This window comes from Drosophila elegans, unplaced genomic scaffold (assembly GCF_018152505.1).
Source record: "Drosophila elegans isolate 14027-0461.03 unplaced genomic scaffold, ASM1815250v1 contig_814, whole genome shotgun sequence".
Taxonomy (NCBI): Eukaryota; Metazoa; Arthropoda; class Insecta; order Diptera; family Drosophilidae; genus Drosophila; species Drosophila elegans.
In genome coordinates this window covers 7,547,287-7,572,341 of record NW_024546167.1, presented here as the reverse complement: position 1 = coordinate 7,572,341, position 25,055 = coordinate 7,547,287, and the positions used below count along the sequence as shown (strand labels likewise).

Sequence of the window (25,055 nt, the reverse complement as noted above, 5' to 3'; positions counted from 1 at the left end):
TATATGTTCTGTTGTGGAGCCTATGCTAATGTGCTCGCTTCATTGTGTGATGCGGTGCGGGTCGGAAAAGAGTGGAATATTTAAGATCTGCTTATGGTTTGCCTGCAGAAGCAGTCAATATTTGTGCATGAACTGAAAACAATCTTGGAAATTTATCGTCTTTTGTTTGGTCGGACATATTAAATACTGGCTCAATGGCGGTGAATAATTTTGGAATCAATGCATCGTTTATATCGCCAACTAAAATAATAGTCCAAAAGCTAATATAAATTATGGGTGGATCCATGGGTGGCTTAAAATGAGGTATTAGAAAATTATGCATCAACAAATTTGGATCTGATATAAAGAGTTCAATTTAAATTTAACAAAAGACATTTAAAATTAACTGTTTAAGAATTGACTACTTTTAAATGTTTTTTTTGCGAAATAAAATTATCTTGTTTATCAAACACCACTTTGGAATTAACTTTTTTGAACAGGGAACAGAAAACCAAACGAGAAATATGCTTTTAATGAAAACGGTTAGGCAATTTATAAGATTGACAATAAAAGGTTGCCAAAACATGAAATTGGTACAATAAATTCGGGATAACATGCGCTTTCCAACCAATTCGTGGAGGCAAACATTTATGGGTCATGTAATCTTCGCTATGTCAATTTTATATCACAAAAGTTCCTAACACACACCGGTGCTTGAGGAAATATTTATGTGCAGGTACATGCATATTGCTTCCAATTCGCAGTGGCTGTGAGTTGTTGTCGACACCATCACCATCGTCCTCGGTTTGTTGGCCAGGATTGGGCTGTTGTCGGTGCCCTCGTCTTTGGCTTGGCTGTCCTCGTCCAATATGTGTCAAATGCAAATTTAAATCTTATTGAAAAAGGGGATTATGTGACAGGAGCAGACTCTGCTAAAAAAGGGGAGCCGTGGGCTGGCAGTTGGATTTTCCCTCTTCCATCTTGGCTTTTCATTCATTTTGCGGGTTTTTTCTGCTGTTGGTGCAACTAAAAAATGTCACTCCTTCTGCTGTAATCGAAGCAGGAGTGATTGACTGACTCTGAGTGAGAGTGTGGTCCTGCAGGGATATACATATACCAAATACTCGTGTGTTAACTTTCAAATGTGTGGCGAAATCAGATGCAGTAGCAGGAGCAGCCGGCAGAGACCGATTCTCATTTGCATCTTGTGCTGTCTGGCATTTTTAAATGCTTTTCACTATCTTCGCCAGCTTTGAATGCCCGATTCTTGGCCATTCATCTCCCCGTTCCGACCCTGTTGGTTTTGCGGTCCCTCTGTCATTGCACTCATATCATCATTGTGGCATCATCCCCGCCTAAGAGTGGAGAATATAATAGAAATTCAACTTCTAATCCCCCGCCACCCGCTGCATACGTTTATAACCCATACAATGACATGACCATACAATATTTCTTCTTTCGTTTTTGGCACAAAATGCTTTGCGCTTCGATGCTACCTCTCCTGTCATCTCCTTTTGTGTGGGCGGGCGGGACATATTCAATATTTTCCAGCCATTGAAATCAGAAAGTGGGGCGGCGGGGTGGGGAAAGGGACGCTTGTATATATTTCAATGCTTTGTTATCAATATGTCGCCTGCTTATTGAAAATAATACAATATTCGTGTGTATGTGGGGGATAAGTGAGGATGCCTGGCTGTGTACGTATACGTAATATATCTTCCACTGTTGTCTTCCTCATTGTGCCAAGTATCTTGTAGATTTGAATTTGTATGGGTTCGGGGCTCTGTGTGAGCTTGTCACCTGTCGGGGCTTCGGCACTTTTGGGACATTGATTGCGAAATCATCATCATTTGAATTGTAATCCTCGGTGATTCATTCGCAAAATGTGAAATGAAAACTTTTTGATTAAACTACCAAACAAATATGATTGTATCAATACCTCAAGCTGTTTGCTTTAAATTACATGCTATATGCTATATGCAATATGCTATATGCGTTTTGCCTAAATGTGTGCTGCCTTGTGAAAAAGGGAAAATATTTTGTTAACTTGCTCGTTTGTTTACACCTTTGTTTGCTAGTTAGTTTTGTTTACTTTCACCTTTTGTAACGGACAACCAATTCCAATAATGGTCTATGCCGACTGTTCTTGGTGTCATTAAATATGCCTGCTACCCGTCGGAGTTTCTTCCTGGGAGCTTCTTCTTGGCAAAAGGACTTTTCTGAAACTGGCAAATGCCCTGCACGTAGCCACATAAATTCACGTGTTCAAGCTCTTGAGGCTCTTTTCTTTATACACATGTATACATTAAACATTCCTTTCCAAGCCGTGCCATTCAATTCAATACCATTCGATGCGGTTCGACAATTTATGTGGCTGGGAGTCAAAGTCCTTGGCTGTGGCCTAATTGAAACATGCCCGGCAAATGCATTAAATCCCCAAATAGTAGCAATATAATGAAGCTGATTAATTCAATCAGTTGTAATGTGGCACGCCCCTTCACTTATTGTACGACCATGTTTGGATATTATGCCCATACAATCTTCCTGGGGCGTAACACAGGTTAGGTTGTCTTTCACCATGTTAAGTAGTTTAACACGCTAATGTGATTGAGCCCCAATGGCGAGGGTTTTGCCTCCGGAACGCCCGGTGATAGATCATTGTATTCATCAAAGCAAATGGACCAAGTGTGCCACGCAAATGGATCAGGTTACTGCCCTTGAAATGACTAGGAAATTAATCTAACTGCTTAGAAAAAACGTGTTCTTAAAAGCTAAAAATTTGTTTAAACTATTTAACTAGAAATCCAAAAGAAACTTTCATTTTCTATTTTGTGTTTAATTTTGGTCGAAAATCTAAATTATGCTTCCAGACATTTGTCGCCGACATCCCATTAGTAGATATTTATTATGAACATACCGGATTACATACATTAAAAATGTATAAAGCTCGCAAATTAATTGAGAATTAAAGTCAAATGATACAATGAAACCAATTTGTTATTTATATATGCTAATTTAAATATGTGCAAACTGAGAAATAATTAGAAATAAAATTACTCCTAAAACTCAATATTTATTTAAGTGAATATAATAATAATTTGAATAATATGAATACATAAATTAAATGTTTTTGCAACAAATCGAAACAACTTTTTGAATGTAAGTCTGTTGTACACGGTTATGCCTTCATTGCTGCTCTTCATTTATGTTCGACCTTGACTCCTTGGCAAATCCACTTCATATCTATCAAGGAATCGCGTCGTTGATTCTCTGTCGTTGTCAAAAGTCAAAAGTTCAGTCTGCAATTTGAACATGACATTTGTCAGGAGACAAACACATGAGAAAGCGAGAACGTGGGCAGATGGGAAGCTGCCAAGTGGGAGTGTTAGAGGGAGCGAGAGGCGAAACGACATGGCCCCATATCCACTGAACCTTAAATCAAGTTGTAAAGAGGCTGGGCCAAAGTGTTTGGGGATTCTCTCTGCTAGATCCACACAGAAAAAAAAACCATATTTAATCCAACGATTTTAAGTTTTGTCTATACCAAAATGTCATTGTGATTTTAGATGAAAACAAAATTTCACTCTGATTGTTATTAAGAAATCATATTGAAATAGGAGGTTTTATTTTTTAAATCCATATTCGAAACAAATGGTTAAAACTAAACTAACTAACTCATTATAATGGTATTTTTTCTTTAATCTTATGTGAAGAAATTAAACATTTAGAAATTGAGGTGCAAAATTTAAAAACGAAAATAGAAAAAGTCTTTGATAAGATAAATCTATTTTAAAGAATTTATTTTATCATTCGATATCGCGTTATTTGTTTTGACTTAAGAAATAGATATTTTTTTGAAACGTTTTTGTAAGAATCTATTTTAAAGCTCTTATGATAATGATTTTATAAAATTAAGTTTTATACATTCAAAAATTTGCATGGAATTGAGGTGCAAGAATGTTTTCTTTTTGTATAAGAAGAATTTATTTTTAACAGAACAAACTAAACCTTTTATCTTAACCAATTGAAAATGCGTTTAATTGTTTTGATTTAAGAAACTGTTATTTTTTTTAAAAAGATCGAGGCTTAGACTTAGGTTTAGGTTTAGATTTAGATTTAGGCGCATGGTACATTTTTGTTCTGTGCAGCAGCAGCTGTTGATGAAATGACAGCAACAATATCAACAGCAACAACTAAAGCGGCACAACAGCATAAAAAAGGAAAGGAAAAGGAAAGGAAAAAACATACCAAAATGAAGATGGGCAGCTGCGAGGCATTTTCACACACAAACACACTCACTCACACTCATTCGGACTGACAGACTCACACACATGCGGCTATAAAAGTGACAAATGTTAAACGAAATGTAAAGAAAAACTGACAACAGGAAGACGCCACGTAATGAAGCATAAAAAGTACATTTTTCAAGACGACTGCGAGTCCAGCAATAACAAGAATAGATCAAAAAATATATAATGCCATGAAGGGAGAAAACCATAAGTGGATTCTCCAATGACGAGTGAAAAATGAAAAACGATTCTCATCTTAAATATCTTTTCAACAAGATTGGATACTTATTAATGATTATTTGTATCCACTTAAAGTTTAAATTAAATTTAAAGCTTGAAAAAGTCTTTGAGAAACAAAAAGACTTTGCGATGTTAAAACAAATCGATTATCACAAATTATCAAGTGTTTGTCATTGGATGTCAAAGAAAGTATTAAGATTACACGTAACAAAATGCGTAACAATTTTAAGACAAAGAGCTTAATAAAATAAAATATAAATTACACAAGACAAGTTCCTTTATATTATTTAATCCTTGTCAACAACTAAATTTGTCTAGTCTTAATTGTTTACTTTCGGACTTGGGAAACATTTTTTGCTGGTAAATCAATAAAATGAATGAAATAGTTTTGCTCGTTGGCCAGAATGCGAACATATTTTCTAGTCCGCAGTAAATTGGCTAAATAAACGAACCAAATTTGATCATTGGCCTTGGCACCCGAAGTGTAATCGCATATGTAGTAAATGCACTGGCTTTTACTGAGCTCTCTGATATTTATCGATGGAAAATGGTGTGCGCTAGATTTCAGCATTGCCTTTGATTACATTTCCGTATGCATTGCACAAATTACATGTGGCTGGGCTAGCCAAGCGAATTCAACGTGATCAGCTCAAACCGGCGACCAATTGCTGTGCTGAAATCATAGCATACCTAGCGGCGCCCGGCGACTGACAATGAGTCCTGGCAAAAAGCAACGAAAACATTGTCAACCCATCCAAACCCTCGTCCTTGCCTTCATAGCATAATCGAAATTCATTTTCACGCTTGTAATCAATGCGACAACGCCCCAGCAATGCCACGCCCAACTTATGCAAATCGTTGACTTCGTGCAGCCTTCATCCGCACCTCCACCTCCACCTCCTCAATTTTCCTCCGTTTCCCAAACTTCCTCCCCACCCTCCGCCACGTAATTGCTAAAAAAAATTTGTGTTGCAGAGGAAAAACTTGGAGTGGGGGAAAAAAAATGAGAACGACAAACCGAATTTAATTTGTTTTTCGCTCGTTTTGTGCAAGCAACTTTCTCGTTTTCTTGTTGAATTCGTTTTCAATACGCAGACATATACAAATATATATGTATATGTGTTTTTTCTTCTTCTTTTGTTGTCTAGTTTGTAATATTTATTATCGAATTGGTAACACTGTGTGGGCCAAGGGGAATGTCGGTTAGAAGTGCGAGCAATTTCAAAAACTCAAAGTTGAATTCAGGGACCACCTCCGGCATAAGTTTCATTCGTAACATCCGCTTCCTTTTCGATACCCTTTGACCTGGGCCTAGAGTTGGTATTAAATGGTTATAAAGTTAAAAATAAATAAATAAAATAAATTATAAAATGTGTCTAATACTTTTATATGTAGATTATCAGTTTAATTAATATATTGCAAGGGTTACAGTATGATTGTAACTACTTTTTAAAATGTTTAATTAACATAGCGAGATCTCGACCAATACTATTTTTACTTTTAATTTGAATTGCAATTAGGCAATTAAGGTTGGGGATTAAAAAGTTGTTCAAATTACTCACCGTTAAATGTTTAACTATGTTATTTTGAAGTAACTAGCCCCTGCTTATCTTTCCATAAATTTATTTAAGAACACCTGTCCGAATTATTAGGGGAAACGGATTATAAAATCGTTATGCAATATAATCCGCCTGGCTTGTATACATATATCACTTTGTGCTTACTTGAGGTACTTACTTTAAAATGAAAATGACATGTTATAAGACAAACATTTATGTATTTTATGCGCATTGAATTAATTACGTGTCGCTTTTTGAAAGGGTATTTGTGGCTCCTAGCCGTTGCCACTCAGTTCCTTTCGTTTTTCAGTGGCTGCCTTGTTTGCTGCTGCTCCTGCTTCCCACTCCTCACCTTTCACTGTTCGTTCTTGAAATGTTTGCTGCACTGGTCCGCTCCGATCCTTGGACTGCCCTGGGTGGTTGGTCGGGGCATTGGTATGCACACGCGTGGACCTCGCATAGTTGTCCTCGACAGGAAGTCTAACCTAACCCGGGCATATGCCCTGCACGTATTGCCCTTATAAATTGTTGCCAAATGCATATATATATATATATAGATATGTACACATATAGTATGTGTGCGGAGAGGACTCTCCGCCTCAATTTCTGCCAACAACTTGCCCCTTTGCCTTTGCCCGCCGGGAAATGCGTGCGTATGACAGTTGCAATTGTACTTTGGATTGGGAGGAGGTGGGGGATGGGGGGATTTCGGTATGTACGGAGGACAATTGCACAAGTCGTTGCAAACTTTTTGCCCAAGTCATGTTAACTGCCAGTCAATACACGAAATGCGAATGATATGGCTTATTTGTGTCCTACGGATGTTGCCATCCCCGGTTACCGCACCGAAAAGCCAAAACCTTATGACTTATTCAGTTGATGTTCGGTTTGAGTTCGCTCCGTTGTCAGTTGTCTTCGGTGGAACTGCGAGTATCTCGAACTCACGACATTAATTATACGCCACGTGTCGCTGGTCAGGCAATTAAATTTTCGCATTTAATCAGAAGAGCACCTCACAACGTGACACACTCACTTGCATGTGGGGATATAGAAGCTGGATAGCTTCCAAATTAACTGCAGCCTCAATGTGTGCACTTCTGCCAAAACAAACAGCCTCAAAGTTTGTTCAAATTGTTAAGAGCAAAATATATTTACGGAATATTAGAATAATTCCTTACTTTCAGGCTATCCACACATAAATTATGTATTGGGGACTAGAATTTAATAGGCGGTTAGCTTTCACTCATCAATATTTGCGACTAATAAACAATTTTGGGTTTCTGATATTTCTCACACACATAAATAATGAATTGATAATTGTCTAAACTAAACTCTAAAATTAATTTGCTTTTATTGAATTATTGTTTGGGCAAAGAGCAATAAATAGTTATTATTGTTTTATCTAATTATAAATCTTGTTAGTACTATAAATAAATCTTGAATAAATAATAATTATAATTGATTTAGAACTTAAAGTTATTTTATTTTAAGTTAAACAATGTTAACAACGAATGTGAAAATATATTCATAGATACATTCCACCTGTTCAACTCTGAAGTATTATCCAATTTCCGTTTCCATCAAATTCTCACAATGTCCTCGCTAATGAGCTTACATTCATCGCATCCTGCAACTTTAATGCATTCATTAGGTTTATAACTAAGCACTCGTACCGAATATCATTTGAGTGTTTCCCTGGGGTTGCGATCCCTGGGGAGTCATTGGCACACATTTCATCGGAAATGTCGGTGGCTGGCCGTCAAATTGGCCAAGAATGAATGAACGATGGGACTGAGCCATTGACGTGGTCATTTGGGAATCGGAGAGAACGATATACAGCCAGACCAGCGAACCTGATGAGCGAAACTCTGGTTCCCCCGTCCAATTGTATTCGATATTCCAGTGAAAGCTCTACACTTTTTGACCTTTTGGCCAGTTCATAAGTGGCGGTCAAGTGGCCGGCATAATAGGGCGACGATGGGCCAAGTCGTTTAAATATTCCAAATCCCAAGTATTTCGCCTGTGCGTGCGCTCACAATTTCCAATTTAATTATACACCTGACCGAATTTGAATATCCCGCCCATGCCTCGCACATCTAAACACACGCCGTGTAGTTTATGCGTGGCCATTCACATGGCTGGCACTCGTAAATTTAACGCATTAAGACATTTAAATAATGTTTGTCCCTTCTTTCCCATTCGCTGGTTTATATGTGAAATAATTTTGGGTAATGGCAGCAACGTGATTAGCTAGAATCATGCCACAAATTCATAAATTTTAACTGGGACACCCAAGCTTTTCCCTCTCGTTTTCTACATTTTCCACAATTTTCTGTCCTTGTCGCCCTTAATTTCTTAATGAAGCCATTCAGTTAGCGAAGTGTCGCTCACCTGATTTCTTGTCCTGTATTTGTAGCTATATAAATAGAAAAGTATGCTTTTGCGGCTAAAGTGGAAGATGATTCAAGGAGCCATAACAACCGCAGAAGGGATTAAGGATCTTCCCAGCTCTTTAATTAAGAATAATTAATTAGGTCCAGATAAATTTATATTTTTCAACATTCGATTTTTGCAAAGCGCTCTTTGTCAAAGCAGTGGACAATTAAATAAATTACAAACAATATTGAGCTATTAAATATATTGCTTTAGCAAAATTTTGGGAAATCATTTTTGTAAGTATGAAGTATACATTTAACAAATTTTTTTAAGCCTGTAATAAAGAAACCAATTGAAAAACAGGTAAAAAAGATTAAACATTTTCATGAAAGAAAAAACTTTAAAATATGTTCAAAAATTGATGCACTAACTTGTGTACTTAATCTTTCAGTATTAAATTCGTTCTAATAAATATGTACAAATGGCCTGAGGCTTCAATTCAATTTTAGCAACGCAAAAAAAAATATAACCTGAAAATGTAAATACAAGCTGAACTAAAACTTTGCTCATTGTTTCTTTTGCACTCAGCTAAAAAACGTTTTTAAGAAAAAAAATGTCATGACCTCGTTTACTTCCACACGAGCACATATTTTACTTCAGGCAAAATTTTACCTTTCAAATTGTGAATCGGAAATTTAAGACCAGGCTTTCACTAATCCTTTGAGTTGTGGAGATGCGTTTGAGGATATTTCTGGTCTTGGATTTTCCTGCCAGCTTCCGTTTGCATTTTGATTGCCTAAAACTCAACTGTGCATGGCAAAAATCTGCGTACGGCATTAATGGCTCCGGGTAATTTGCACTCACAAGCACAGATTTCAAACAAACACACAAACCGAACGTCAAAATCAAAATTAATCCCGTTTGTGTTATGTAGAGCAATTGAAATTATGTGCTTAAAGGCTTAAATCCAGCCTAACATACAAGCAAGCAAATAAAAAAAGGTCAAAACCCGAGCACAAAAAGAGCGCATAAACCAAACGCAACAACAAGCCGAAAACAGAAATGTAACAATCCAGCAACAATCCCCAAACGCAGCACAAATTGCGTATGTTCCCTCGCAGTTCCCTGCACACATTGCCTCTTTTTATCCGCCTGCTGCCATTATTTGTGTTTTTATTGCTTCCCATACATGGAACAAAAATAAAAAGCGTTAGCGGGATGCGGGATGAGGAATGCAGGGTTCGGGTAAGGTAGCCAATCGGGAGCAGAAGAATGGCGGTACACCCGCCATTTGCAGCAACTGTGTCGGTGGCACTTGAAAGAGTGGCATAAAACGCCGCTGACACACAACGACACATGCAACAGCAACAAATCCAAAACAATCCTAAGTGATCGATCATTTTATACCCCTTGTGCGTTTTTCAAGAGTTCTCTTTTAAGGACACCATTCATTCGTGAAAGAATAATTGCAAGGTCTTCAAAGGCAATCCTATATCTACTTTGATTTAGAAATAAATATTAATCAAGGTATTCCTACATTTAGATTGATTTAAGCAAAATATTAATCAAGGTTGTGGTTCAAGCTTTTAAATTAGAAAAAAAAAATTTCAAATCTACTCATATTTAAAAAAATTATAATTTAAGTCATAACAAAATTACATTTTTAACCATCAGAAGTTTTAAGCATTCTTAATTGGTATTAAATTATCTATTACTAAAGTAATTTCTTTAACGAGTTTTACACTGACATTAGGAATATTTTGAACAAAGTGGTCAAAATAGAATTTTTTAAACAAATAAAATATAGATAAATAAAAACGGTAAAGGGATTTCTGATTGTATTTTTCTCTTTGATAATACAATGATTATTTTCAGTAGATACTGAATTAATTCGCACCTTTTCAAAGTTGTCTCTATACTGCCGGAGTCTTAAAGCAGCTCAGCATACCCAGCATATCGGTTATAAAAGCAAACAATAACAGATTTATTGCATATTTCGCACTGGTAATTGAGATTAAACAGTTGAAAAAATAAGAATGAAAACAGCCGCTTGGCATTTCATAAACCCAGAGGTCGGCATTCACACAGAGCCATAAAGGCAGGGCATAAATTTAAAAGCTCGTATATATCGTTTTGGCATTTCCCTTAGTCAATCCTTTTTGCGCCCCCAATCGATTCTGTGCCCAATCATTTCGGCTTCTACACCCATTCCGTCTCTCTCTCTCTCTCTCTTTCAATTCCATGTAATTCATTTTAATAATTGTCAAGTGCCTCACTTTATTTATGACAAACTTTTAATGATTTAATTGCTGCCCCAGCAAAGGCCTCATTGCTACTGCCATCGTTGTTATTGTGGCTGATGCTACATATTATTGTTGCAATTGCTGGATTTGCTGCTGCGTTCGCATTTAATTGATAAATGCGTTGGGCGGAATGGCAGGGTGGGCGTGGCATGGAGTGCGAGTAGCAGGCAATCGGGCGAGTTGCCAGCTGTAATTATAGATGATTTGAATAATTCAATGCTCATGCCCGACCGTCCGTCGCGTTTTGTTTACGCAATTAATTGTGCGGCTGTGTGCCCGGCGAATAACAACAACGTAGTGAAACAGTGGCCCAAATCGGGGAATAAAGCCATGCCAAATGGAACCTCCTCGAAGAAATGAACATTAATCCTGGGAAGTGCTTATTTATGATATACGTTATATGACTGCAAATAGAAAGCTAAGTGAAGCCAAAGTTTTAAGTCTGAAATTGAATTTAACAAAGCTTTACTATTATTTCTTGTTATTGAGGCAAAATGCAATTGTAACAGAATATTTATATGCTTATTTCTGTGTGCAAGGTTTGGTTGCCTCAAATTTGGAAGACAAACCCTTTAATTTGCTATAAAGAACATTTCAAAATTTTAAAATTTAAGTCCTATATTTAAAAAAAAAATATATATACTGAACTTATCTTCTTGTAAAAATATGTTGCTATTAATATTTTATATCAAAATAGCTATTTTTAAAGTGTTTTCTATGTGATTTTAATTTTAAAGGATATCTGAATAAAACAATTTTTAATTTTGCTTAGCTTTCGTCGTTAAAAAAATTATCTAAAAATTGCTTGATGTGATCATGATCCTCAGATAAATTTGCTCGTGGTTGAAGAACCATTCTTCAATGACCTATACTATGATTTCTTTGATTTTTAGATAAAATTAGGTTACTGACTGGTTAGTAATATTTCATTGAATTCCGAACTGATGGCGTTCATTGTATTAATGTCACCTTTAGCCACTGTGCATGTACGATGGGGTTGCTTGGTCATCACTCGTTTGTCGCCCTGTACTTTCTACGTTCATTGTGCACTGTCATTTGCTTGATAAGCATGGAATACGTATTTCCAGAGCGTGGGCACACATCGTAGCCCTGACCACGCCCACCACACAACATGACACGCCTGAGGCTTCGAGCCACGCCCACCGCCTACCGCCCTCTAACGGCCTTGGATAGTTTGGCGCTTGTCGTTCATAAGCAATTCATGTGCATTCCGTAAACACTTCAATTTAATTTTAGTGCCGCGGGCGCGAAATTGCTGCTGAATTATTTAAGCAAAGAATTATTAGAGCAACCCTTTCGAGAGCGTCGAGGATCTCCCCATAGATGAGTTGAGAGTTCTGGGCATGCCGTTTCAAGTTCAGGTGCGTCGTGGATTGCCAACGGGACTGGGATTAACGGAGGTGTCAGCATACGGTGCAAAATTGTCTAGTTTTTCTGCCCCCCACCTTTTCCCTTCGTTCCCTCCGTCTGGCACATAATTGCGGCAAGTCGAAGATAAATTACCCAAACTCAAAACTTTGACCTAAGCGCCGTTTCCGTGAGTAAGATTAATGATGCGGCAATTGCCGAACAGCTAGCTCCGACCAACATAAAACGGCCAGCAGCAGCAGCAGCAGTAGCTGTAGCAGTAGCAACTATCACAGCAACAGCCACTCGACAACTTTATGGGATTTGAATCAAGGGTTGTAGGTAGTCCGTGTGGAATGAGACTGGCAACATAATAATTTGAACGTGGTGGCTGATGGATGGTGGGTGGCTCACTGGGCGCCACATGTGGCACAACCCCACCGCACTTAGGTGCGAATGGGTGCATATTTATGGATACAGATACTGGGGTACTCAGCAGAAAAGATACATTTATTGCTATGCCATAAACTTTGAGTAATAAATTTTATTTTTATTGTTCTGACTGACTCTGGTTGACTGACTGACTGGCTGGCTGACTGGCTGGCTGGCTGGTTTTTCGGTTAGCTGGAAACTCGGAGAATCACCTTGTTAAGGCCATGAGGGCGTGAGGGTCGCTCTGCCAAATTGGCATATTTATGACCAAAAGCAGTTTCACGGAAAGGCGCTGCCAAAATAGCAAAAGCGATAAACGACACTTCAATGAACTGACTAAACTGTGCCAGTTTGTCTGAGTCTGTGTGTATGTGTGTGTGTGTGTGTGTGTGTGTGTTTGTGCCGATGTGCTGGGTGGTGTGATTTATATGGCCAAGCAATCGGTTCCGACCAAACCCGTTTTGGGGCTAAGTTCGTTTTTAAAATGCCTCGCAAGATGAATGTATCTTAAAGTTTGCGCCGTTCTGCTAATGGTTTCATAAAACCCAATGCATATGTGCAGGTTCAATGCCGAAGATGGATCGCTTTGCATCTGTCAAGGTGTGAGATATGGCCAAGGAGTGGCCTTAGTCGGTTTGCCAGCAAATCCAAACTATCTAGTTGAATGGATGGCTACTTGGTGAAAAATTGTTGGAAAAATCTTTGCTTTGGGAGCAAGATATGAGGACTAAAGAATATATATCAAGTGGAGAGTCCTCACTTAAATTATCCAAATAGAGATAAATGATATATGTTTTATGATTAAATTGGGTTTTATAAAATGACTCTTTCTGACTTAACATAAACTTAGCAAACTGATGGTACCCTCAGCAAGGATAATCATAACCCATACATTTACCATAAGTACTGCTGCCACCACGAGAAAGGCAAAACTTTGCCGTATCCTTAATTGACTTGACGCCGATTAACTGTAATGTATCTTGAGGATATAATATGTATACGGAACACTCTTCTATATATAAAGGCACAGGCTCAGGCACACCCACTACCAAGTAATCGCGCAGCCAAGAACCTTTTTCATGTTTGGCTGCGTTAAATACACGCTCACAGTTTGTTAAGTTCATTTAAAGTTCTGATCCCCGTCTGAGCGACGGCTTTAAAATCATTTTGTTTTTCCATTTTCGCTTTTTATTTTTGTTGGGCGGAAGCGGCGGTGGCAGTAGCAGGAGCAGCTTATGGGGCTGAGTTTAAAACCGACATGCTCACATATGCATGCCCTGTGTGCGGGGAGGCAACTTACATATGTTATTATCGCACAAACTCGCAAATTCTCGACAGAGATAGAGCGAGCGAAACGGACGGAGAAACTGCGAGCCAACGGCTCCCAAATGTATGCTACGTTTTTCAGCATTTTTCATGCTGCGCTGCGCAGTCGACGTCAGCGTCAGCGTCAGCGTCGACGTCAACGTCGACGTCGGCTTCAACTAGCAGGACATCATCCCCAACGGACGCTCATCATATTTATCCTGGTCCTCGTCCAGGACTTTCTTGATTCTGCTGTTGCTGCTGCTGCTTCTGCTGCTGTTTGTTTTGCAGCTCGTTGACATTTCATGTCACTGTGTCACCGGCATAAAAAATTAAAAGTATAAAAATGATGCAGACCTCTCTGTGAAGTGAGGGCTCACAGAGAGGTCTTCGGGCAAATCGCTGGCATTATATGCGTAATAAAAACTTGCGGTCTGCCCACCCGCCAGCCTGCCAGTCCGCCCCTTGTTGACCTTTTCGTGGCATTCGTCCTTCTGCTCAAAGGAAGATGATGGCAGCAAAGGATTCCTCAGCGATAGCGGCACTGGTTGCGGGGAATTCACACTTTATTGTGTAGTTTGCTCTTTGGCCTGTTCTGTTGTCAAAGTGTGGGCAAAGGGTATCGGATGTTTTACGGGAAATGTCCCATGAAAGAGTTATGAGCTGAAAATAAACTGATTAAGGACATACAACAATAGATTACCATTTTTAGCCCTACAAGGATAAAATCAAATAATAATCCCAACGAAATGAAAATTATTATACAATATATAACTCATGAAAGTATTTGGCTAAAAAATGTTTTAAAATATACGTGGTATTCATATAATCACTCCTAATTTTTAAGATTTTTGTGTTTTGTAAGGTTTTTTTATTAATGTGATTATACGGTATTGACAAGATATAATATTTATGAGGGATAATTTTTATTTTTGAAGTTTTTGTTTAAAAGAGTATACAAATATCTTGTTTTGCCCAAAACTATTGATTTTTAGAGATTTTGTTTAAAAAATGTCTTTAAATATACGTCATATGCTATTAATGGTAATAACTAGACATGATATTTTAGGAGGATATTTTTGATTTTCAAAGTTTTTGTTTAAAAATCCATGGTTTTCCCAAAAACCACTCAAAATTTTTCTTGCTATTTTTCAAAGAGTATCCACGGTTCAGCTGACTTTCCACTCATTCTTGTTGACAATTTTATTCTCTTGTTTTTAAAAAGTTTTGTCCGACAAGGTTGAAGGTCAGATGGAAGCAACGCCCGCATCTGCTGGGTCCAACTGGGCGGAGGGGGCTGTGGGGGCGGAGGAGGGCGTGTGTGCGTGACAGACGCCGTTCTCGACTGTCTCTAGCCCCTAAAGAATCCCACTCCTACCCCACTCACCCCTGGCCCCCAGTTTATTCTTGGCCCAAAGCGTTGCCTGTTTGCTGCTTGTCTGTCAGCCAACAAGTTAGTCATTTTCTGTATCAGAAAAAAAAATGAATAAAACGCAAATAAAAAACTTTTACGACATATTTATCTTTTTCGTTTTTATACCGCCGCCCGTTGTCCAACATCCTGACTTCTTCCATTTTGTCCCCATCTGATATTTCGCATGTGTGTTTGTACGGAAGGTGCATAAAGGTTGATACTACCTATACAGCATATATACGCACTCAACTGTGTGATGTATCATTTGTTTTACATGGTCCAAACGATGGAGAAAGAGTCTTCGATTTGTCACCATCACCGTAATGAAAAACAATCAGCAAAAGTGCAGGGCGGCAAACTGAAGCTTTTCTGATTGGTTTTCCCTCTCGCCGCCCTGGTCCGGAATTTTATATTAAGTACATATGGCAAATGACAGTCGGAAGATTAAGTAAACAGTTGGCGATTTGCCAGGCAAGATTAGATTTATTAAATTAGAATATATTTATTAAATCGAAACGGAAGATTGATGGGAGGAAGGCAAGCCCTCGAAATTGCATATTTATCTGATTGTTTCATCAAATAGTTACTATATGTTAAAAAAAAATATTCATCATAAATTTGGGAAAGCTATATATTGTTGGAAAACAACATATAAACTTGGCAATTATAGGTTTACTGTATTGAACGGGCAATAATGTGTATGAAATTAATAGAAAATCTCCTTCCTTCGTTTTTAATTAAGTTTGGATTTTTTACTTAAATCGGTTATACTTTTTTTTCATTCGCGGAAATTTTCAAATTCTTTCTTTTCTTTAGTTCGGAAAAGCTATTGCAGTTAGGTTTTCAGCGTAAAGTCTCAAATCATTAGGTGAAATTTATAATTTCTAACAATTACCGCCAAAAACTTAACAAATACCCAAATTTTATTATTTTTAAATTTAAGGTTATTCCTTAAAAGTAAAGACAAGTTGCAGGGAACCTCAAAAGTCGAGTGTACCCTCACATATTTTTTTTTTCCATTATCTGACTTTGATTTTCTCTTTTGAAGCCAATCTGAGGCTTTAGCCGTATAATTTCTGTTATCAAGACCCCCCACATCACATAGTTAGGCCATATTTCATTATGTATAAAATATATATGAGTTATCCAAAGCCTTGGGCTGCCTGGAAATAACTTACAGACTTAAGCGAATTGGAGCGGGACTGGGATTGAGTGCCAGTCTGCCTGGGTCCTCGGTTACTTTTTTGGCCCCTAGTTTTATGGTTGGTCGTAATGTGCGCAGGTACCCACACACCAACACCCCCACACCCCCACACACACACTGGCACACTCAAGGTAAACCGTCGGGAGTCTTAAAGCTCAACAATCGTGCTAATGGCCCGTACTCGTCTGGTATGGTAAGGTTCCATGGCGGAGCCTAAAGTTTTTATTTGTTATTATATACTTTGGCGTGTCAAATAAACATCACACATCTAGCGTACATGAAACATGTTTTATATGCGATTTCTCTGCGGCTGTTGAGGCCTCTACGTGTTGTGGTTGCGCACTTTCTTCTAGCTTTCCTCCATGCAGAGAGAAAAATTTGATTAATACACATTTATAAATATTTTAAATTTTAATTAATGCATGTCTTAAAATTTCTATAATGGCAAATCATGGATATTGAAACTCCCATATTAAGTTAAAATTCAATAATAGGAGTTACAAAATGTTTTTCACGGTGCATTTTTCTTTTTAAGGCTAGGCATTTCCATGTGTATGAAAGATTGCATGGCAATGGATGAAAAGTGGGGGGCTGGGTGGACAAGGACTGTGTCACACGACTGCGACTCATTTGCATGAGTTGTCGCAGGCTTTTAGGCGAAAAACTTGCTCCGTTGTCGTTTGGCGCTTTGACTGTGGGGTGTGGAGTGGAGTGCAGAGTGGGGGGAGGGGTTCACTTAAGCCAAAATATCAACATTGGTTCAAAAGTATTACGAAAACAATTAAATCAAGTTAATTGTTTTTCCCCGCTGGTCCTATGAGAGAGATTTTTGAGAGTTAAAGGACTCAGACGATTCTAGAAAATAAGTGATATGATGTGAGGGAAAATAAATTGTTTTGAAATTTAATTAAAGCATGAATGATTTAGTTAAGTCTAGCACTTAAAAATATATGTTTAAATATTTGATTCTTGATTACATATATAGGTTAATAATAATATTTTGTAGCAATATTTTCTTCATGCTTTTTTTAAGCCACTGTGCGAACAGAACGCGTGTGGACTAACGTTAATTTTATGCCATTTCATTTGCTTTCGCTTTCCAAACGTGTGATTTATGCAAAGCAGCTGCGAATAAACAAATGCCCCCGGGCAAGGTGTCTCCACACGTTGGATTTATGTGAGCCAAAGTGCTGAAAACGAACTGGGGGGGCTTATAATATTGTACATATCTATGGATCGCAGCTGACGGCTTCTTTCTTCTCCATTGCAGGATGCATCTGTTCCTGGTGCTGATCTCGTGCCTGGTCAGCTCCTCGCATTGCTGGCAGTTCGACGGCGGAGGTCATCGCCGGGCCAGGAACTCGGGAAGGGGTCCACCGCCATCGGCGGGCGGAGGCAGGGGATCCGCCGCACTGCTTGGATCCCAGCAGCAGGACATCCTCTACGCCTGTCCACTCAACTCCATGTGCCAGTGCGCCGGCCTGCCCAACGAGACAAGCACCCTGATTGAGATTAATTGCAACGAGGTGGCCCTGTACAAGTTTCCAGGTAAGCGAGCTGCGCGACTTCGTCTCCTTCGACTGCTTCGGTATCCTGCCCACCAACTACCAACTACCAACCCACCCGACATGTATCGCCTGTCAATGTGTCCCTCCAGCTTGTCACGCTTTATTTATGTGGCAAATATTTTCATTGCCAGTTGGTCATAAATTGCCTTGGCCCCATCACTGGACAAGGACTCGCCGACCGACTTCCTTTTCCCATTCCCCATTTCCCCGTATTTTCCCGCATTTCCCTGACCAACAGACTGCCTCCGGCCTCTTTGTCCTCCTGTCGCCTGCAGCTGGAAAAATGTAATTTTTAATGAAGCCTCAAACAGCTTTGTCGTGGGCCACAAATAAAATGAAATCTTACATTTAAGTTTGCCAATTAGTTGTAAAAATAAAGTTTCCTTTCATTTTATTTTGTTTTCTCCTCTTTGTCTGCCCCTCTTTTGCTTTCTCCCTTCGTTCTGTTGCTTTCGACAAAGTTTTATAACGATTGCTGTGGCAAATTCCACGCAAATTTTGGTAGTTCATATACCTGGTAGTTATTAAGTGCAAAGGTAGATTGTTTTATGGCGTGTAACATATACTTGTTCTTAGATCATTAAGAGAGGAGTTACCTTAGGTAAAAATTATCATTTTTAGTACATTTCAGAAACTGCTTTTATTATGAATTTTTAATATGCTAACAAAAATACTTAGACAATATATAAAAAATGTTAAGTAGTTTTCCTCACAGGTTAAGCTCATTAAAAAGTTTATAGCTCGCCAGGAATCATTACAGTAGGTATGATATAGTCGTAAGACCCAACCAAGACTTTTGCTCCCCTTTTAAGTAATGAATGAATGGCAAGTTTCCATTGCTCCATTGTCATTTTCCATTTCCATTGCCATTGCCCGCTCAAAATGTTTCTCATTGTGGTGGCTTCTTTTCTCCTCGCTTTATGTATGCTTGAGTCTTGTGTTGAAGATATTACCATTCTACGCTCCGCTTCTACTTCTTCTTCTTCGCTAACAACTGTGACACGCCCACAGAGTCGCCTTTTTGGCCAAAGTTGCCGCATAAAGTTGCAAAACAAAAAAAAAAAAATAAAAAAACAAAAAATGCATAATAAAGGAAACAAAATAATAAACAAAGTTGTTGACTGGCAAAACACACAAAAATTGGCCAGACATTGGCAGCACCGGGAATAGAGACAGGAAGAGTGGAATACTATTGAAAAGTTTGCCTCCAGCTCGGTGGTTTTCCCCGAAGGATGTGGGAGGACATCCGCATTGGCAATTTATCCCTCGTTTCTTAGGCAAAACTTTCCAATTGCATCTGCATTGGCTTTTGCTTTAATGAAAAACTTTAAAATATTACGAATAATCGAATTAAAATGAATGGCACGTCGAAACAGATTTGCCAAATCCAAACTTTTATTTATTTTTTTTTCGATGAATCACAGGGAAATAAAGCTTTAAGCCTTTGCACTCGAAACAGATGTCTCAATTTTAGGACTATCCGCAATATGTATATGTATACGAATTTTATTCTTTATACATATAGATATATGTATATAAAGCACGACGTTGATGGGGATGTTAGCGACAACGATTGCATTCAAGCAGCAGAAGAAATGTTGCAGCTGGAAAACTTTTAGCAATTAGCAATTCTAATGCAAACGGACACACAGAGTCCGAGAGATGCGAGAAAAGGGGAAGAGAAAACACTTTGGTTGACAGCCTGGCTAATTGCGTGCCACGCCCCCTCACCCTGCTCCTGCCCCTGCTCCTGCTCCTTCACCAGCCCCTCATCGAATCGACTTCCTGGCTGGGATGTCACCATGTGGTTGAGACGCCCGAAAAAAAAACCTCCAAAACTATGCACCCAGAAATTTGAAGAGGGGAACCAGATGAAAACTGGGGACTAGAGAAAAGGATTTGACAACTGTAACTGGGGACCCAAGGACTAGTTCGGAAATTCATTTAATATCTCAAAATTTTCAGTGCGTGGCTGCTGCACATAAAATGCAGCAGTGGCAATTTTGTTCCCTTAGAGCTCCGAATATGTCCGTAATTTAATGTTGAATATCCATTGTCTATTGGGCAATGGGGACACAAAAAAAATTTGTGCAGCTACAATTTAGATTTATTTTTAATGTTTCATTTTCGGGTTTCTCCTGCTGGTCACTTTCACGCTTGGCCAGAGGCTTTTTGCCAGATAGCAGCATCCTTGGTTCGATTTGGCCGCAATTTTCATGCCGAAACTATTTGGTAGCAACCGAAAAACGAAAATAAGAGACGACAGTTTGCCCACATGCCGCACGTTTCCTGCGCCCATTTCGTTGTTCTCTGTATTCCTTTTTTTTTCTTTTTTCTTTTTTTTTTTGTTATTTTTGTCCGGTGCAGGACACAAACTATATGGATATAAATGGTAGCTTGGGCGCAGCCCATCACACCCACTAGGTTCCTGTCTTTAGTTGCCTTCCTGAATGCCAGGGCAAAACAATAACTTTTCAGCTGACGTAATCTTCATCAACACACGGACGCACAGGCTCTAAGGCATCGGTTTTGGATGTTGGTTTGGCAGCAGATTGGACCTGAGTTTCGGCCAGCTTTAGTTGGGTTATAGAACACAAATTGCTGAAATGATTAAGTTCAAATTTCGGTCTATACAATGCTAAGACAGGTTTTGTGGTATCACATGAAAATGACTTGGCTTTTAGCAGTTGCTTTTAGCTATACAAAAGCTTTAAACATAAGTGCTCTAGCATTATTTGCATTTTGGAAATCACAATTAATATCAAAATACATAATACATATCTATATAGTTTAGGTAACAAATATAATTTAGGTTATGTTTTAGAAAGTGGTTAAAAAATATCAAATACTTTTGCTATCCGAGAGATAAATTGCTATTTGAAGAACGTCAAATATTATTTCAAAGAATTTAGCAAAGCAATTTCGGTTTTTGTATAGAGTCTAAACAAGTCAAAGAAATGTCGGTGGTGTCGGTTGAGTTAATTTTGCATCGCTGTGCCAATGCCACTGCCACTGCCCCCTTTTTTCCCCTATGACACATTGTTGTTTGTGCTTTAGTTGCTTTTTTCATATACTCGGTGGGGCAAGTTGAATAAACACTTGGCAAGTGACGCAAAACGAGACGAGAGCGTTGGACGTGGACGGGAATACAAACAGCTGGGGAGGATGAGGAGTTCGGGGGGGCGGCAGCGGTCTTCGTCGGTCTGCCTGGAAGCAAAAGTAAATAAATAAATATGCTTGGCATTTTGTCAGAGAATTGACTTGCGGCCATAAAGCACAAGCCAACGTACGGCAGAAGAACTCCAGAAGAAGGAGTCTCCATCCTGAAGCAGTACGCTTCCCAGTCCCCAAGTTTCCTCCCCGAGTTCATTTCAGTTGTGTTGGACCCTGAGGCACGGGGCTAGAAGTTTATTAACGCCATATGTGTTGTTGCCTGTTGTTCCTGTGTTGGTTTGTCCACTCATAACAAAACACTGGCCATAGCTTAGATATGCACACGCCCCCGCATACACACACATTGTATGTATATATATATATATATATATTGTGATATATAGTGAGTTTGTCCTGCATGAGGAATGCGCTGGACATGGCCACGTGTTTGCTGCTCGGTCGAGGGAGGCGCACGCGTGTCAACAGGGCGTATGATTAATATTGTATTAATATGCGATATGTAATTAAGATGTAAGCTGCTCTATGCTTATATTACAGTTTGTCGTTGGCCACACCACGCACATTTGTGTGCCGACTACGTTCTATGCATATATGGTATGGTAAGCATGCATTGGCATTCGAATAAACAACAATCTAAACGGACCACCGATATGATCTTGATCAGAGTTAGATAAATTCAATGCGACTAAAGCAAACATATTTATTTGCCCAGCCTTGAAATGAATGCCACTAGTTAATAGAATATTTCATTTATGTGTATTCAAATTAAGGTTTAAGTACATTTAATAGGAAATAAAAGCATTGGCATTAATATTGGCAAAAGACAACATTTAGTTATTAAACAAAAATCTAAGGGAATGTTAAATCTAAAAATTACTAGTCACGAGACTTAGGCAACATGCACAAATTGGTAATGATCGTTACTTGTTTCGGGCGAGTTGCTGCTGGTTTCCCCTTTAATGTCTTCAATTTTTGTGTGACTCAGAACAAGCCCGGGGGAGACATCAGAGCCGCAATTAAATTACGATTCGTTGAGCATGTGTTAATTAAACGGGAGCAGCGGGTAAGGGGCGAGGGTCCTTGGAGTGAACTTGCCCGGGGCGAGGGGATGCCGCTCTCAAAGGAATTGGTCACCTAAGGCGACTCTCGCATGGAATCGGAGCTCCTGACGAACACACACACACAACACACACAGCACACACACCCTCCTGCGGAAATGGCGAGGATGGTGAGCGGAGTGAGCATGTGTTTTAGCCTGATTATGGTAACGGCTGCCGACCAAAGGGAATTTCCATGTCATGCTTGTCAACTTAAATTATGGCCTGACCTTACCTTAAGCATTCTGCGGGAAGGGGATTGGAATGCCACCATCCCGCAATCTACAACCCTCCGCCAACCACCCACCGCCCACAAACTTAACCCGTCCGCCAGCATGGTAAATATTTTTCGGTCGAGTGGCGTGTCTTTTTCTCGCACTCTCTCTCTGCTAGAAAATTGCCACAAAACTGAAAGAGGAACTGACGTGAAACATGAAAATGCACTTTTCGCTTTTAATTGAAAATTTTCCTCCTCTTTTCGGTTCGCTGTTTTGTGTATTGTCATTTTCGGGCTTTATTAGGCCGCTCAAAGTGCAGGCATATCTATTTTTATTCAACCGTATTTCGACCGCATTTCCTATGCATATATTCCTGTGTGAGTTTTTCTACGCCCCAATGCGAACAACACGGCCGCATTAAAGTCAAAGCGAAATTCGCGACTAATCCCCGATTGTCAGAGATTGACTCGACCATCAATGTTTTGGCAGCACAAAAAAAAAAAAAAAAAAAAGGGTGCAGCAAACTGACTGCCGGTCGAAATAATTAAACATCAATTTGATAAGTTCAAACTGAAAAAATTCAAAAACCAAATCATCAAGACAAAGAGAAAAAATACCGCGCAAAACGAAAGCTGACCAACAATTGATTGTTTCTTATAAATATTCAATGCGCCAGAGAGTGCAAAAATCAATTGCTCTATGTTTGCCTATTTTTTGTGCGCAATGGAATATTTAATAAGTGAAAGCGCACTGATTCCCGATGAAACTTTGTTGAGGTTTGACTGGCAGGGAATTAAGGCCGAAAAAAATATGCAAAATGCATCAAATCGTTCAGGAAAAAACATTTGGAAATTGTAAATCACTGAATTGTTTTTTCTCAATGAACGAAAACATATCTTTGCCTTGATTTTTGTTGTTGTCAAGATAATTAAATCAACCTAGACATACTGCAGATGCATTTAGATTTAAGTAATCCTGATATTCTCGATAATCTTATGCATTATTTATTTATATTTTTTAATCGCATTGAGAGCTTTACCATATGTGAAGTTAAATACATATTGGTTAACTCCCTTAATCGATTTGCCCATAAAAATTTCATAAAACATTGCGACTCATTGTTATACTCGGCCAAGATGTCACTGTCCTGCCTTTGGCACAGCCATAAACGTAATTTGTTGCCTTTTTTGGTCGCTGGTGAGTCGGTTTCTTTCCTGCAGGCAGTTCCCGGATGCTGAGCCTCTGGCCCGACCGGAAAACGAGCTCAAATATCGAACGCGTGGCCGCCGTCGCCTGCGGGGATTTGGTTTTGGTCCACGGGCCACGGGCCATGCTCCTCCGTTCCGCCGATTCTGTGGCTCTGGGTCCATTGTCTGATGGCACGCTGATGACCCATTTGCCTTAACGTGCCGGCGATCAAAACTGCCAAAACAAAAGACATCATCGTTAGACGGGGAGACACATCTACGCATCGGGGCGGCATAGGGAATTGGCTATGGTCCGGTCCCGGGAATATTCCCTCGTTTATGGTAAACGCTTCGAATGCCGTTTAAAATCAATTTGAATGATGAACTGATGGCCACCATCGCGCAGACCTCTCTCACTTTGTGCGGCGACTCGGATGCTCGAGTACACTCAATATCAAACCAATTTCTAGGAACACATGGAGAAAAATATTGAAGCAATTTTAGTTTTTAAAGTAAAAACTATGTATTCCTTAAATGCTTCTTTTAAATCATATGCCAAAGAACAAGGAGCAATTATATTTGTATGAACTCTAAGCGGATAAAGTCCTTTTTTTATATTTTATTCTAGGCTTTTCGGTTATATGTTGAAATTTACAGTAGATATCAAACCAAATCTTTTTAAGTTTCTAAAAAGATTATGATGCAGACTATTGATATTCCTGAATGAACATTTGTATAGAGAAACGTGTTATATTTTTTCACCTCTTCATTTGTTTTTTCCCGCAGAATTTATGCACAGCAGTGTGCGCTACATCGAAATGTCCAACACACACCTGCAAAGTGTCGACGATGAGACTTTCCAGGGACTGCGGCTCAAGACGCTGAAGCTAATCGACAACGAACTGCAGGACATTTCCGAGCGGAGTTTCAGGTGAGTGCCCGTGGGGATGGTGACGAGTCACGATGGTGAACCCAACGCACACCTGCCACTGGCGGAATGAGGGATTGAGGGAATGGGGGAATGGGGGAATGATGACAGGACAGTTGGCCGGCCTATTTACATGACCCCTTTTTCACCTGGGCGCGTGAGAGTGTGTGCATGCGAATGTGTGTGTGTGTGTGTGTCTGTAAGTGAAGAGTGCTTTGTATATGTTTACAACACAAACCTGCAAGTTGTAAAAAAGGCGTAAAATTAAGTTTAACAAAGCGAGGAGGGGCGGTGGTGCGGCATTTTCAGCGGGGCACTCAGGCTGAAAATGCAAGCGGAAAATGCAAACTCACACACGCAGCGGAAAACGCAAAAAAAACCAGAGAAAATTAAAAACTTTCAAGCGCTATTTGT

At 39.2% G+C, this 25,055-nt stretch overlaps 1 protein-coding gene across 1 annotated transcript in view; it reads left to right on the top strand.

The window, feature by feature from the left end:
- Window positions 1-25,055, top strand: part of LOC108138239 (chaoptin) — a 41,310-nt gene that overhangs the window by 6,267 nt on the left and 9,988 nt on the right. Inside the window, exons 2-3 of the mRNA XM_017260370.1 lie at window positions 17,740-18,017; window positions 24,500-24,644. Coding sequence (XP_017115859.1) covers window positions 17,741-18,017; window positions 24,500-24,644 — 422 coding nt within the window. The 5' untranslated portion in view covers window position 17,740. The remainder of the gene's footprint in view (window positions 1-17,739; window positions 18,018-24,499; window positions 24,645-25,055) is intronic.